This window comes from Perognathus longimembris, chromosome 1 (assembly GCF_023159225.1).
Source record: "Perognathus longimembris pacificus isolate PPM17 chromosome 1, ASM2315922v1, whole genome shotgun sequence".
NCBI lineage: Eukaryota > Metazoa > Chordata > Mammalia > Rodentia > Heteromyidae > Perognathus > Perognathus longimembris.
The window spans coordinates 103,667,535-103,683,211 of NC_063161.1; the positions used below are offsets into that span (position 1 = coordinate 103,667,535).

The 15,677-nt window shown below is 46.6% G+C and overlaps 1 protein-coding gene and 1 pseudogene across 5 annotated transcripts in view; both read right to left on the reverse strand.

Annotated features, from left to right (window-relative positions):
• The window catches only part of Cdk20 (cyclin dependent kinase 20), a 53,896-nt gene that overhangs the window by 36,744 nt on the left and 1,475 nt on the right, over positions 1-15,677 (reverse strand). For 4 of the 5 annotated variants that reach the window (XR_007209782.1, XM_048337757.1, XM_048337465.1 and 1 more), the window contains exon 1: positions 3,297-3,441. Coding sequence is in view for 4 of the 5 variants with exons in the window: in XM_048337757.1 (XP_048193714.1) it covers positions 3,297-3,386 (90 nt within the window). In the remaining variant the exon portion in view is untranslated. Of the gene's footprint in view, positions 1-3,296; positions 3,442-8,537; positions 8,732-10,560; positions 10,717-11,056; positions 11,181-11,919; positions 11,983-12,125; positions 12,248-12,444; positions 12,634-15,677 lie in introns of those variants that run through there. The other variant, XM_048337817.1, reaches the window with a different exon arrangement.
• LOC125356570 lies at positions 4,775-5,898 on the reverse strand (annotated as a pseudogene).

Genomic DNA, 15,677 nt, shown 5'->3' on the forward strand with positions numbered 1-15,677 from the left:
AAATTAGGAGACAGGTTTGGACATAAAAACAATCAAATAATGAGTACTCACTAAACAGAACAGAGAAGTGATTACTGATCAAGTTTCAAAGTATCAATACCTGTTCGTGAAGGGAATGGCTGGAGCACTATAGGGACAAACAGGTGGGGAAATATGATTTGTAAGTGTGAAAAAAGATGGGTGAGTACTTGACCTTAATTAGAAAACAAGGGTCTGGCTGCAAAGGAATAGGAAAATGAGCTGGCAGTTGGCTTAGACCAACTCCCCAAAATCTTAATGAAAAAAAAAAAGTAAAAATTCACTTGAGTACTTTGAATAGGGGAGCAGCAGGGCAAACTGTTCTTTGGGAAGATGGCTCAGGTTGCTACATAGACTGGAAATGAGATCAGAGAACACTTTGTGTGAAGGCTGCAGCAATGAAGAAAATTGAGCATGGGCCAACGAAATGTCCCCAAGACAGCAAGGTCAGAAGGACAGGAACAGCCTCTCAGGGGAGGGAGAGCAGATCCTGCTCTCACAAACTTCTCTCCTTACAAGAATTAAAGACATTCAGAATGGTTCCTGAGTGAGAGGAGAGAGGGTGTCAAACCTCTCTCCTTCAGGCCCAGGCCTGCATCCTGACTCCTTCCGGTCTCTCCATCTAGCCATTGTAGACTCAGTTCCCATGAGCAACTACCTAGAGCCTTAGGCAGTCCAGCCTCTCTGAAGAGCTCACAAACACTTGAGCCACAGATCCACTACCAGTTTCTTTGGTGATTACATGGAGATAAGAGTCTCATGGACTCAGCCCTACCTGGGCTGGCTTTGAACCACAATCCTTAGATCTCAACCTCCCGAGTAGCTAGGATAACAGGTGTGAACCACGGGCACCAGGCTGAACATTTTCTTTTTCTATTTTTTCTAGCTCAAATACAACTGAAACATTATTTCCCAAATAGAAAACTACACATAGTATGCCTACGATGTAAGTGCCACCTATCTTTGAGGATCCTTCCATTAGATACTGACCTTCACAATGACATCAGCAGACAAGTCTACTGACCTCACTTTACCTATGGGTAAACTATGTCCATGGGAAGTTGGTGCTACCTAACAATCTAAGGCACTTCTCTTTCAAACTGTGCCTCTAAATTATAATGAGCTTACTTCTATGGAAACAGCCAAAGACCCAGTGTATGGCAATTGGGGAATCACCTTAAGCAAACAGCTGTGTGAAAATAATTTTCCTTATCAGTAACAGAGGTGACAACCAAGTACTTACTAGATACTGGTGCATGCTGTGAGCACTGGGAAGGGAGAAGCACAAGGAAGGAACAGTCCTACTTCTTCCTCTGCTAGGGGGTCATGTGCTTCTAAGTGGAGCACCATGGCACAGTGCTAAATTAAAAAACCACAATACAAGGCTGGGAATGTGGCTTTTTAGAGTGCTTGCCTAGCATGCATGAAGCCATGGGTGTGATTCTTCAGTACCATATAAACAGAAAAAGTCAGAAGTGGTGCTGTGGCTCAAGTGGTAGAGTGCTAGCCTTGAGTAAAAGAAGCTAAAGGACAGCGCCCAGGCCCTGAGTTCAAACCCCAGGACTGGTAAATAAAAACAAAACAAAAAATAGATAAAACAAAATAAAATAAAGAACAGAACACAGATACTGGTAATGACTGATCCCAGAAAGGAAATCAAATTAATCCCACAGGTGTCTTTCCCAGCATCATCAGCCCATAGAAGGCCATATCACCCAGAACAGGCCTTCCTCTTTTCATTTTTAGTGGGACTTCCTGAAAGGATGCTGGGGAGTCATGACAGGAAGTATATGTTTCTGGTTCCAGAATATGTGTGTGTGCACGCGTACACACACACACACGCGCGCGCACGCGCAGGTACTGAAGCTCACAGTCTGGGTGCTCATCCCTTAGTTTTTTCACTCAAGGACAGCACTCCACTACTTAAGCACTTTGGGCTTTTCACCTATTGACTACAGATGAGTCTCAAACTTTCCTGCCCAAGCTAGTTTTGAACTGTAATCCATAGGTCTTAGGCTCATGAGTAGCTAAGACTACAAGCATGAGCCATTGATATATTGCTCAAAATACTTACAAGATACTTCAAAGAAGATGAAAACTTTGTAAAAATTGTTTATAACCCCTATTCAGGAGTATTTACTTGTTAAACACATGCCTTTAGCATCCGTTTAAAATAAGCTTTCAAGAAAAAATACTATTCTTGATAAACAAGTTCAATTAGATTTTCACTTTACTACACTCACAGACCTGCTCTTTTTGCTCTTGTTATTGCTCTTATCTTTGGTCTTGTCTAATAAAGACATTAAAGTGGTTTAAATAAAAAGGTAACTGAATTGCATCACCATTAAAAGCCTGTAATGTAAGTGGAGCTATGGCTCAAGTGGTAGAGCCTTGAGGAGAAGAAAAAAAAAAAAAAAACACCTCAGGGACAATACCCAGGCCCTAAATTCAAGCCCTAGTACCAGTGAGTGCACTGGCACAACCCCCCCCCCCCAATAAAAATACAATAAAATAAAGGCCAGTAAGGTAAATGTCGGTGATTGGGAGGGAACAGCCATGTAATATTTCTTCCACATGACCAGGTTTCCGATGACAAGGATTATATTTGCTATGGTCGGACAACTGATTACATGCCTAAAGAATTGGGTGATGTCTTCACTAAATATCTGCAATATCTAAAAACTTTAGCTTTATTGCCAAACTCTCCATCAAAGAAAGCAAGTTATCACATGAACCCTTCAAAACAAAAGGTTGAACTAAGTTTAAAGATTTTAAGGCTAAAGAGACAAATAGAAAAAAAAAATGAAGCTCAGGAGGCTTTGGCCGTGCCGTTTTTGTTTTAACTTGTAAAGACTTAAAACGGGGGGGGGGGGAACTTTAACGGGTATGCACATAAAGATGAGTATTGCCTTTTTGTTAAATGACGTTTTAAGTTCCTTGAAATTCAATTATTCACCAAATATTTAAACACTAAAACAATGTCAAAGCATACAAGGGGTGCTAGACACAGCGATGGAGACGACAAAATCCCCCTCGTGGAATGAGTCCTGCAGGAAAATAACACGTATTATAAGCGTAGTGTTTAATTACATGTGTGCTGAGCTCTGGCGAGGGCAGAGGGCAGGCGCCGTCGTGGAGGACCGAGGAGAGGATGCCAGGACGAGCAGCTGCCTTCGGAAGAACGCGCTTTGCCCAGCACCCGGCACGGGGAGCGCAAAAGCCCGGGGAGCGGAAGAAAAGCCAGCCCCGAAGTGGACGCCGGGCCCAGAGCGGCTTACCGTGTTCACCTGCGCGGCTTGCAGCAGGTCCCGCGCCTCCAGGAAGGAGAAAACGTGCAGAAGCTCGTCCACTCCCAGCTGGGAAACCATCCTGCCAAGGATCTGACAACGCCAACGTCGCCGCCGCGCCGCCTCTGTCCCGCCCGTGCCCACCCTTCACTGCGGCGGCGCACCCGCCCGTGCCCCACTGTTCCCCAAACCCCGCCCACTCGCCGCATTTCCTCTCCGCCCTCTAAGGAAAAGTCCCGCCCACCGAGCTGAAATGCCGAAGGGGCACTTCCGGTAAGAGTACTTCCCCCACCCCCCCATCTCACGTCAGCTTGCTTCTGTTTAAATTGCCCTAGAGGACCCTCACTCAGTTAGATCCTGATCCATAAGCCTCATGATCTCTTTCCGTCATGGTCCCACTCTCAACCATTAGGTTCAAGTTAAGGTCAAGATAAATATGAGTGGTGGTATGCTGAGGATAAGAATCCTAGTAAGGCTACATAAGAGAGAAATGGTCAAATTCAGCTTATGACCAAAGTCAGGTTCTGGTATAGAGTAGATCAGAATCAGAATCAAGGTCATTGTCAGGTGAGGTTAAATTCAGAGTTGATTCCAGGTGGATAGTTGAATGTTCTTGGTGGGGGTGAAGCAGAGGCTCAGGATTAGAGTTTGGGTCAGTCAGAGCCAAGATCAAAATGAGGATAAAGTCAGGGTAGGGAAAAGTTTGTAAGATTTTGTAAGGTCCACTTTGGGAGGGCTCTAGGCAGATGCCCCCACCTGTCGGAAGTCTCCACCAGTACCTGCGTTACCTAGGTAACTGACATACCTAGAGGCAGTGACCTCCCCTCACCTGGCCACACCTCTCTGCTAGTCTTGAACAAAAGGAAGTCAGGGACATTACCCAGGTCCTGAGTTCAAGCCCCACTCGGGTATGCGTGTGCACGTGTGCACACACACACAATAAAGGATGAATAAAATGTTAGATTCATCAAAGAGAGTAGTTTTCAAGGGATCACAATGGCACTGTGAGCCTGGGCCACTATTCTTCACATCTGTACTGAAGGAACTTTGCTGTGATTCACTTCATGTCATCCCTGGCAAGCAAACTGAGGTAGTGGAAACAGTCAGTGATGCCAATATACCCCTCCTTGCTGGGGGTTTATGATTTTCTTTTCATCCTTCCAGAAGTAATCATATTTACTATGCTGGTTTCTTCACTAATTCATCAATAATTTTTTCCATTTTATGAGTATTACAATCTTTTGATAATTTTGTTGACATCAATTTTTACCTCTTTGAAGCTGTTTGTATTCTTATTAATTGTATTAAGGAGTAAGGCATAAAGGGGGCAGGACTTAGGTACCACTGGTGCCCCAAACTACATTGGACTTGCATTTCATTATTCAGATTCTCTCTCCATCAGGTTTCATCCTTGGTTCCCAATGCACATCTCAGCAGGTTGTTTCTGTTACCTCCACATTGATCATGGGATTTTAATGCAGTGGATGTCCACAATTTACTCACACTCCTTTACTTTCTTCTCCTTGCTTCCTATGGAAATTCTTGGCTTGAGTTTGGAAATGGACAGCTGTGTCTCTTACATAGAGAAAAACCAAATCAGGTTCTTGTCCTTCCTTTAGTTGATATTGAGGCACAGGGTAAAGGGCTTCCTGATGTCTTTTATATTTTGATCCATGAATTGCAAATGAATTTTGTTACATTTGGTGGAAAATAAGTCCAAGGAAGATAAGCTTTGCTTTTCCATTTTGTCTCTCCCCTGGACACTTAGAATGATATAGTTCTTGTTTCCACACATTTCTTCTTCCAGAGAGTAAAAGCATCAAAGAAAGGCTCTCCATGGGGGCAAAGTTCAACTTCTAATTCTGAGTTACATCGTTCAAGGAAAAAAACGCTTCCACAACTTCATAATTCCAAAGTTCATTGAAAGACTTTCTAGGTTCTCAGGGAGGAGGGGCAGAGGCAGGAGGGTCTGACTTCCATCACCACACCTCCCTCACCTGGACACCTCCCTGCAGCCCAACGGAGATGGGCTCCTGGCTAAGCTGCACTGGAAACCCATCCCAAGTGTGTTCAATTTCAAAGTCCACCTGATGACCTCCTCCTGCCTGGATGCTGCTCAGTCCAGCACTTGTTGCAGTCTCCCTGGAGCAGGATCACTACCACCAGTAGGGATCACTTTAGGCTCTGCTCCCTGATCCCACTTGCTTGGAGGGGCTTGAAGGCTGAGGTAGTTTTCTACTTTTTTACTTTTCTCATTCCTTCCACTTCAAAACATAAAGGGTGGGGGCTGGGAACATGGCCTAGTGGTAAAGTGCTCACCTCATATACATGAAGCCCTGTGTTCGATTACTCAGCACCACATATATAGAAAAAGCTGGACGTGGCCCTGTGGCTCAAGTGGTGCTAGTGTAGAGCAAAAAAAAAAAAGAAGCCAAGGATAGTGTTCAGGCCCTGAGTTCAAGCCCCAGGACTGGCAAAACAAACAAAACAAAAAAACCCACAAAGGGTTCTGAAGAAAGTGCTGTGGCTTGAACCTAGAAGCCCCTCCTCCCCCAACTAACTTCCCCCTCACCAGGGCTGTGACTTCCACCATGGTAGCCCCTCAGCAGAGATACCCCTCCCCCAGGGTGGGCGTGCCCACCCTCAGCCAAGGCTATACCCTGGACACACTGCTTGGGATGAAAGACTATCCTCAATTATTAACCCCTGGGGGGGGGGAAAGCTCATAGGGGAGTTGTGGCTCAAACAGCAGAGCCATAGCCATGAGCAAAATAGTTTAGGGACAACACTCAGGCCCTGAGTTCAAACCCTAGGACTGGCACACACTCAAGAAATTATGCCAGTACTGAGGTTTGGAAATTCTAGTTTCCTGCTGTGTTGTTTATGTATATTCTTGTTTTGCCTGGTGCCTATTTGTACAGAGTGCATTTAGAAAAGTTCTGTAGATATAATTTATCAGTTTGTCACCAAAGAAACCAACTTTTTATCAGTTGACTGTATCTTACTTATTAAACCACTTCCAAACACAGGCACAAGCTCCCATCTATGCAAATGTGAAGGCTACTGAGAGCCACAAGAAACTGAGTTTGACTAGAGCTTAGTTTGCAGACAATATAGCCAGAGGAATAAACAGAGGCCAGATTATGGAAGCATCAGAATTTCCTGAAAGCCTTATCCAGTGTTTAGTCTTCCCCTCCTCACTTGTAAGGCCAGTGGTTATAGTGCTATTAGTCACTTCTGTCTCCTTAGTGCTCACAGAACAATTTATGTATGTGAAAACTAACATAAGGACTTTAAAAATAAAGGATTGTAGCCAGGCACTGGTGGCTCACACATATAATCCTAGCAACCCTGGAGACGGGGAGTTGAGAATTATAGTACCAAGCAGGCTGGCAAGAAAATCCATGAGACTCTTGTCTCCAAATAACCACCAGAAAACCAGAAGTGGCACTGTGGCTCAAGTGGTAGAGTGCTAGCCTTGAGCTGAAGAGCTCAGGACAGCACCCAGGCCCAGAGTTCTAGCCCCAAAACTGACAAAAAAATTAAAAATAAATGATTGCTGCTGGGCACAGTAGCTCAAGCCTGTAATCCTAGCTGTTAGGAAGCAGGGATCAGATTCTGAGGCCAGCCTTACATAAAAGTTTGTGAGTGGAAGTGGTGCTGTGGCTCAAGTGGTAGAGCACTAGCATTAAGTGAAAAAGCTCAGGGACAGCAGCCAGGCCCTGAGTTCAAGTCCCATGACTGATTTAAAAAAGTAAAACAAGGGGCTGGGAATATGGCCTACTGGCAAAAGTGCTTGCCTCATATACATGAAGCCCTAGGTTTGATTCCCCAGCACCACATTTATAGAAAATGGCCAGAGGTGGCGCTGTGGCTCAAGTGGCAGAGTGCTAGCCTTGAGCAAAAAGAAGCCAGGGACAGTGCTCAGGCCCTGAGTTCAAGGCCCAGAACTGGCAAAAATAAAAAATAAAGGTACAAAAAAGCTGAAAGCATGGTTCAAATGGTAGAATACTTCCCCTGTAATCATGAAACCTTGAGTTCATTTCAATTACTGGTAAAAAATAAATAAATTTTTAAGGATAAAAGATTGCTAAGATGAAGTATGATGTATCGCTAAACCAGAATCCTTAATTATGTATAACTTTGTCATATGTCTTAATATCTGGTAGATTGGGTCCTTTCTTTCTCTTCTACTTCCTTTTCCTTTGCGTTTTCATATACTTTTTAGAACCATTTTATCAGGTTGCTATGAAATAAGGATAAATAAGCTACATGGGGTTGTACTGAGATTTATTGAATAAACAAATTCTAAGAATGCCTGTTTCTTTCTTTGCATAGCTGCCTCTGGCTCACCCTCACCCCGAGGAGTAGCTGTTAGGAACAGAGTAACAGGCTTTGGGTCTGCTGCAGGCCCCCCAGTCAGGCTGCCCATCCTTAGGCCTAGATTTTTGTCTGCCTCAATTCCAAGCAGTCAGTCATGTGAAGCCCTCTAGGCAAAAAGTAGCCATAACTAGAGTCATTTTCTAAGTGATCCCTAAATACCCAGGACCAGGAGAATGCCACCTCTGCTACTTCCCTTGTTAGAAACACAGAAGGAGCAGACATAGGCAAACCACTTGGGGCTTTTACATAAATTTTAAATACTGAACTAGTGTTCCCTGTCTTTGAGACCCAAGCTAAAGCAAACCTGCCTTCCCAGCTGACTTCCCGCCATGAGACCATCCTATTCTCTGCCCTTCACGCAGATGGTACCTACAGGAATGTCTTTGAGCAGCAGGCAGTGCCTCATGAATCAGCTCTAAGAGCTGGGAATATGGCCTAGTGGCAAGAGTGCTTGTCTCATATGCATGAGGCCCTGGGTTCGATTCCTCAACATCACATACATAGAAAATGCCAGAAGTGGCACTGTGGCTCAAGTGTAGAGTGCTAGCCTTGAGCAAAAGAGGCCAGAGACAGTGCTCAGACCCTGAGTCCAAGCCCCAGGACTGGGAAAAAAGGAAAAAAAAAGAACATGAATCAGCTCTAAACCTCTTTTCTGACAGCTAAATCAGCAGGCCAAAGGTTGGATATCCTCATCACTTTGGCTAGTGTCACCTCTGTCTCCTTGTGACCAGCCCTTAAGACTAATGAGCAAGATAAGGTGTGGAATAGACCCAGTGTGGCCATAGAGAGGATGAAGTCAGGCAGGAGACTGCTGGCATGGGGCAGGCAGGATCTGGGTCAGGGTCTCACCCCTCTGGAATGAAGGGGCGAATCAGCTCTGGGTTCAACAACGACTCCTCAAGAGGCCGGTCCACATGGAAGTCATGAACATGAGGGGGTCCTGGATGGGCCTTGGGAGCAGGTCCCCCTGGACGCTGGGGAATTGGCAGTTCAGATGGGTGGGCAGGCAGAGGAGCTGTGAAGAAGTACTGGTGCAGGAGGGCCTGGATGGCAAATAAGGAACAAAGAAGGCCATCACCAACTCTACCCACCGCCTCAAGCTGACTCACACACTCAGCTCACTCAGCAAGTCTTTGCTGGATGCCCACATGTCTGAGGCACTGCTGTACAGGCGGGGGACATAATGGTATACAAAACAGACCAGCTCTGCCTCATCAACAGTGCAGGTGGAAGTTCATAAACCAGATAGATGAAAAATACAGAGCATGCCCAGTAGTGATCAATCCTGTGGGAAAGGCAGTGAGAGGGAACAAGGAAAACTGGAGGATTTAGAATGGGGAAGGGTTAGACTAGGCATCTGCCTGTAATCCTAGCTTCTCAGGAGGCTGAGATTTGAGGTTATGGTTTGAAGCCAGCTTGGTCAGGAAAGTCTATGAGTCTCTAATCTCCAATTAACCAGCAAAAAGAAGTAGAGTTGTGACTCAAGTGGTAGAGTGCCAGTCTTGAGTGAAAAAGCTAAGGGACAATGTCCATGTCCTGAGTTCAAACCCCATAACCAGCACAAAGACATACAGACAAACACACACATACACACACACACACACACACACACACACACACACACACACACACACACACACCCCACACAGTGTAGTGAGGGCCATTGGAGAGAACTGAAAGCTTGAGTTGCAGGCCTGGGAGGATTGCTCCCAGCAAGGCAGGGGAGCACAGACCCAGGAGGCTCTGGGGCTGGGCATGGGGCCAAGAACAGGCAGGGTCAGGAGAAGGATTCTGGCTTTTCTTCTAAGTAAGAAGCCACAGGAGAGCCTTGGAAGAGGAAGAGGGTGACCTGCTCTGCCTAGACAAAGTCACTCCATCTGCCAGGTGAACGAACACATTCAATGGAACAAGGAGAGATGCAAATTCCAGAAGATGGCCCAGGGGCACCGGCACTGGCCAGCCAGAACCCCACCGAGAAGTCACTGACAGTGAAGCATGCAGGTGCACACCAACATGGTGGTATGGACTGAAAACTACTCTAGAAGCCAGGCTATGAAGCCTCAGCTCACATCTCTCCCTGCCTTCTGGACATGCCCAGCCTTCCTGTCCTCTCTACTCCAGGCTACTGCTCACTGTCTCTCTCGTTGGCAGGCTCAACTCTTCTGTGCCACCTCATGCTTAATTAAACCTGCCACACACTGAAGAGGGGGGAAAAATCTATCCACTCTCTAGGTTCTGCCACCACACTTCTGACCCTGTTGGGTCACAGCTGCCTCTGGAGGGTGGAGGTGGGATTCATAGGCTGGAGGCACATTGCTGCTCACTATCTGTCAGGCCTGGGTCCCTGTCAAGCCCAAGTACTTACTACTGAAGAGATTAAAAAACAATAATAATAATATCCTGGGCTGGGGATATGGCCTAGTGGCAAGAGTGCCTGCCTCATATACATGAGGCCCTGGGTTCGATTCCCCAGCACCACATATACAGAAAATGGCCAGAAGTGGCGCTGTGGCTCAAGTGGTAGAGTGCTAGCCTTGAGCAAAAAGAAGCCAGGGACAGTGCTCAGGCCCTGAGTCCAAGCCCCAGGACTGACACACACACACACACACACACACACACACACACACACACACACACACAAAATCTCAAAGCCTTTTCTGCCTGAGCTGGCTTTGAACTGTGATTCTCAGTTTTCAGCCTCCAGAGCAGCTTGTATAAGAGGTGTAAGTCACCAGTGCTGAGTTCCATTATGAGTTCTGAGAGCTGACTTGATGGGTCTTCAGGTTACTGAATATGAGGCAGCAAGGTAGGGAGTGTGAGGAGAAGAGATGGTGCTGAGGGAAGGGGCAGTGGCCACAGGCTCTTTCCTTACCTGGGAGGCTGAGATGCGCTTGCGAGGAGGGTAGAGGAGAAACTGGCCCAGCAGGTCCAAGGCCTGAGGAGAGGCATCAGGCAACACCTCCTCCAGTGGTATTGGTGCCTGCTCCTTAAATGAGATCTTGTTGTAGTCAGGTAGTTCTGTGATCTCCTGGAGGAGGAAGAGAGGGTCTCAGAGCAACTCCACCCTCAGAGCTCTCAGTGTCTCATATTCTCAGGGTCCCTCCATTCCCCCTCAGATTTTCCCATTCTCCATCCACCCCCAACCTTCCTGGTGCCCACTATACATGTGAGTGATGGGGTAGGGACAGGTAGAAGATAGGACCTGGCCCCCAGGAGGGCAGAGAGAGGAACCTGCTGCTGAGCCACTACAGTGGTCCCTGCCAATCAAGGGTGGCGCCATGAGAGATAGTGAGAGAGAAGAAGGCCATCACTTCTGAGGAATGGAACCAACTTGCTTAATACCCTCCCCTCCAAGTTTCCCTACAAACCGGCCAGACTTGAGGGCTGGGGGTACCCAAGATACGAAGCACACAGCAAAGCTGTTCAATGTCGTTCTCTCCGGGGAAAAGTGGTGACCCGTTTAACAGCTCCCCCATGATGCAGCCCACAGCCCTGTGGAAACAGAGCCCCAAGTAGCTCTAGATTGTATCCTATGAGACACAAACCCACCACACCAGTTCCAACACCCCCACACTAGGTTCAAGGCCCAGAATCTTCTGGTCCAAGTGTATAGATCTCAGTACAATGAAAGGTCTAAGCAGCTCTGGAACACAGAAAATCTAAAATGGCTCCAAGATCTCAAAGCCTCACACCTAGAACCGCACTCAGGGACACAGGCCTCTGACTAAGACAGAGATGTCTTAATCTGGGGTCTGACCCCTGCACATGTCACCCTGAACAGTCCATGCTCTGAGCCTCAAACCACTCCCTCCTAGCCAAGAAGCTTTCCCATTGGGACAATTATTCTTCTGTCTCTCATCCAGCTCAAAAGCATCACTATGAGAACCAAGTGCCAGTGGCTCTTGCTGTAATCCTAACTACTAAGGAAGATGAGATCTGAGGATTGAGGTGGTGAAGCCAGTCCCAGAAATTAACTCCATGAGACCCTTATCTCCAATTAAACACCAAAAATTTGGAAGTGGAGGTGTTGCTCAAGTGGAAGAACTTGAGCAAACAAAGCTAAAGGACACAGCCCACACCCTGAGTTCAAGTCCCAGTAACAGCACACACACAAAAAATTTAAATTAAAAAATATATATATATATGAGAAACACTCAAAGTGTAGAATACCCCAACTAGGGCGTACTCCTCCATGGTCCACATTACTCTTGCTTATCCCAAGGAGACTCACCATAGGTCAACACCCTGGTCATACTGGCGGGCGCCATATAGGAGCTCTGGGGCTCGGTACCACCTGGGGAGAAGAGGCTTGGAGGTCACAGCCAGCCCACTGGTCTGCCGGGAAGCTGCTTGAGTTCATTTCAGCTATGTCTGAACAGAAAGCACAGAAATATCTCTTTTCCAGAAACATGGTCACAGGGGATGCAGACTTCTTACCTGGTAGCCACTTGGTGTGTGTAGAGGCGACTACCATCAGGAGAAAAGACTCGGGCCAGACCAAAGTCAGCTATCTTGAGCTGGCCTGAAGCACTGATAAGTAGGTTGGCGGGTTTCAGATCCTGAGGATACAAAAGGAGGCATCAGTCCTGCTGTATACCCTCCAGGAGTGTGGGGCAGGAGGACTTGGCAGACTGACTCTCCAGAGCAGCCATCTCTTCTAGGGCTTTGTTCCTGGCAGCTTACCTGCTGGCCCTGACCCTCTTGAGCATACCTTCTTCAAAGTCTACCCCTAACCTTGGCCCACGCTGGGACTGACCCGATGTACGATGTTGTTGGCATGGCAGAAGGCAACACCCTTGAGCAGCATCTGTAGGTAGCTCTTGACTTGCGCTGGGGCCAGTGGTCTCTGAGCATGACGCACCACCTCAGCCAGATCAGACAGCATGAACTCGAAGGCCAGCACAAAGCCTGCGCCGTGCGGGAACACAGCCTTCAGCTGCACCACCTGAGGGAAGGCATCCTGTCAGCCCCCAGACTTGTTTCAGCTGACCTCCTCTGCAGCCCTGTAACTCCAGACAGTTCCCTGACAAGAGGCCCAGGAAGACTAAGAAAGCAACATGGGCCCAATGCCAGTGGTTCACATCTGTAATCCTAGCTAATCAGGAGAATGTGATCTGAAGATCACAGTTTGAAGCCTTCCCTGGCAAAAAACACCATGAGATTCTAATTAACCACCACCACAAAAAATAAACAAACAAAATCAAGCTAAAGACAGTGCATAGATAGTCCTAAGGACCTGAGTGCAGAGAGAGAGAGAGAGAGAGAGAGAGAGAGAGAGAGAGAGAGAGAGAGAGAGAGAGAGAGAGAGAGTGTATGCTGGGTGGTGGTGGCTCACACCTGTAATCCTAGGTATTCAGGAGGCTGATCTGATGATTGTGGTTCAAAGCCAGTCTGAACAGGAAAGTCCATGAGACTCTTTTTTTTTTAATGCTTTTTATTTATTTATTATTTATTTAAGGCCAGTCCTGGGCTTGGACTCAGGGCCTGAGCACTGTCCCTGGCTTCTTTTTGCTCAAGGCTAGCACTCTGCCACTTGAGCCACAGCGACACTTCTGGCCATTTTCTGTATATGTGGTGCTGGGGAATCGAACCCAGGGCCTCATGTATACGAGGCAAGCACTCTTGCCACTAGGCCACATCCCCAGCCCTCCATGAGACTCTTATCTCCAATTAACCACCAGAAAACCAGAAGTGGCGCTGTGGCTCAAGGGGTAGAGCACTAGCCTTGAGCTGAAGAGCTCAGGTACAACACCCAGGCCCAGAGTCCAAGTCCCACAACTGACAGAGACACACAGAGAAGGCGGGAGGGAAGGAGGAAGAAAGCAAATAAATACGGAGTTTGAGTTCAGAGCCAGAGAGCTCAGGTAGTGCCCATTCTAACTTTCCACTAATACTCAGTAAAATGGTTAGAAGGCAACTTAGTGGGCAACATCTGGCTATCCAACCCAGCCAATCCTTCTGAAAATCATCTGCAGAGTATAGATTGCCCCAGGCTTCCCTAGGGCCATTAAATCCCAGCACCTAGGGAAGGACACCAGGAATCCTATCTTCTCTGGTGCTAGGACAGATAGACAGACATCATACACTGGCATTATCAGTTTCATAAGGTCCAGGCTGCACAGGGCAGTATGCCTAGACAAAAGAACTCTCTGGTGCTCAGAGCACAGGGGAAAATAGTCAACAAACAAATTGACAGAAATATGTTCAAGTTCTGCAAGGCATAGGAATAGGATATGTCCGCTCTGTTCTGTGCTTCTAGAGTTTATACCAGTGCTAGTCACTGCAGGGATGCCTAAGATTGTTGTAAGAGGCAATAGTAACCTGTGCTGGGGACAAATCTGCAATATATTTTAAGATGGAATCTTAGGACTGCATACCACCAGGTCAGTGACCACATCATTAGCATCCTATGGACCTCTCTCCACATATCCACATTTGAAGACATGAAAGCCCTCTACTTTCCTCAAAAAATAAGAATGGCACTGGGTGCTGGTGGCTCGTGCCTGTAATCCTGGCTGTGCAGAGGATCATGTTTCAAAGCCAACCCAGGCAGGAAAGAACATAAGACTCCTTTTTTTTTCTTTTTTTGGATGTGTGGCTTGTACTCTAGGCTTGGGCACTGTTCTTGAGCTCTTCAGCCTCAAGGCTAGTGCTCTACCACTTTGAGTCACAGTGCCACTTCTGGTTTTTCTGGTGGTTAATTAGAAATTAAGTGGCTCACAGACTTTCCTGCCCGGGCTAGCTTTGAACCACAATCCTTAGATCTCAGCCTCCTGAGTTGCTAGGATTACAGATGTGAGCCATCAGTGCCCGGCAGAATTTGAGACTCTTATCTCCAATTAACCACCAAAAAAACCCAGAAGTGGCCCTGTGGCTCAAAGTGGTAGAGCACTAGCCTTGAGCACAGGGACAGTGTCCAGGCCATGAGTTTAAACCTCATGATGAAAAAAAAGAATGGTCTTTTCTGACTTTTCTGGTAGCATATAATCATTTTACTGATCAAAACACACTCATATTTCAGAAAATATAAAAATTACAAAGGAAAAATTAAAAATCCTACAGTTCATCCTGAAGTAGATTATACCAGATTTTACAACATTTTAGGGTACACTGATACACATTCATATAGCTAACATTTTCATACAAAAATCAGTGATACATAAAGACTAATAATATGCTCTGTCACCCAATACATCACCAACATCTCCACAGAATAACAAGACTGGGAAGCCAAGTATGTTTCTCTACTCTGACATGGAACAGCGTAAAGAATAATAATGCTGAGTGTAAGATATTCCTCCTCTGTCCCCACAGCCCCTCCTTGGCACTGCACATTTCGTGCCAAGTAGTGAACTCTAACACTTCTGTCTCCATTATACTTAAGTTCTTAAGAGCCAAACTAGGACCATTTCCTGTCAGTGCCCTGTACAGGGCAGAACTTACAGGAGGGTTCAAAGGAAGACATGTGCACTTCTCAATCAGACTGGGCTAAGTGCTTATCAGCTGAGAGCCCAGGAACTGATTATGTAACTTCCTCCTCTTGATTGAGAAGTGTGAAGCTGGGCACTGGTGGTTCACTGCTGTAATCCTAGGTATTCCAGAGAGCTCTGAGGATCATGGTTCAATGCCAGGCTAGGAAGGAAAGTCCATAAGACTCTTGCCTCCAATTAACCAGCAAAAAGCTGAAGTAGAGTTGTGGCTCAAGTGGCAGGGTACCAAAAAGTCAACAGCATGAGACCCTGAGTTCAAGGCCCAATACAGGCTGGGAACTCAACAGATGCTAATTATCAGCTGGGAACTCAACAGATGCTAATTATCATTACTAGTAACACTTGGGCTAGAGATAAGCAGGTAGAGACTTGCCTAGCATGGATGAGGCCCTGGGCCCAAACTGAAGCATGCAAAACAAACCACTGGGTGCTGGTGGCTCATGCCTGTAGTCTTAGAAGGCTGATATCTGAGGATCATGGTTTGATGGCCAACCTGGAC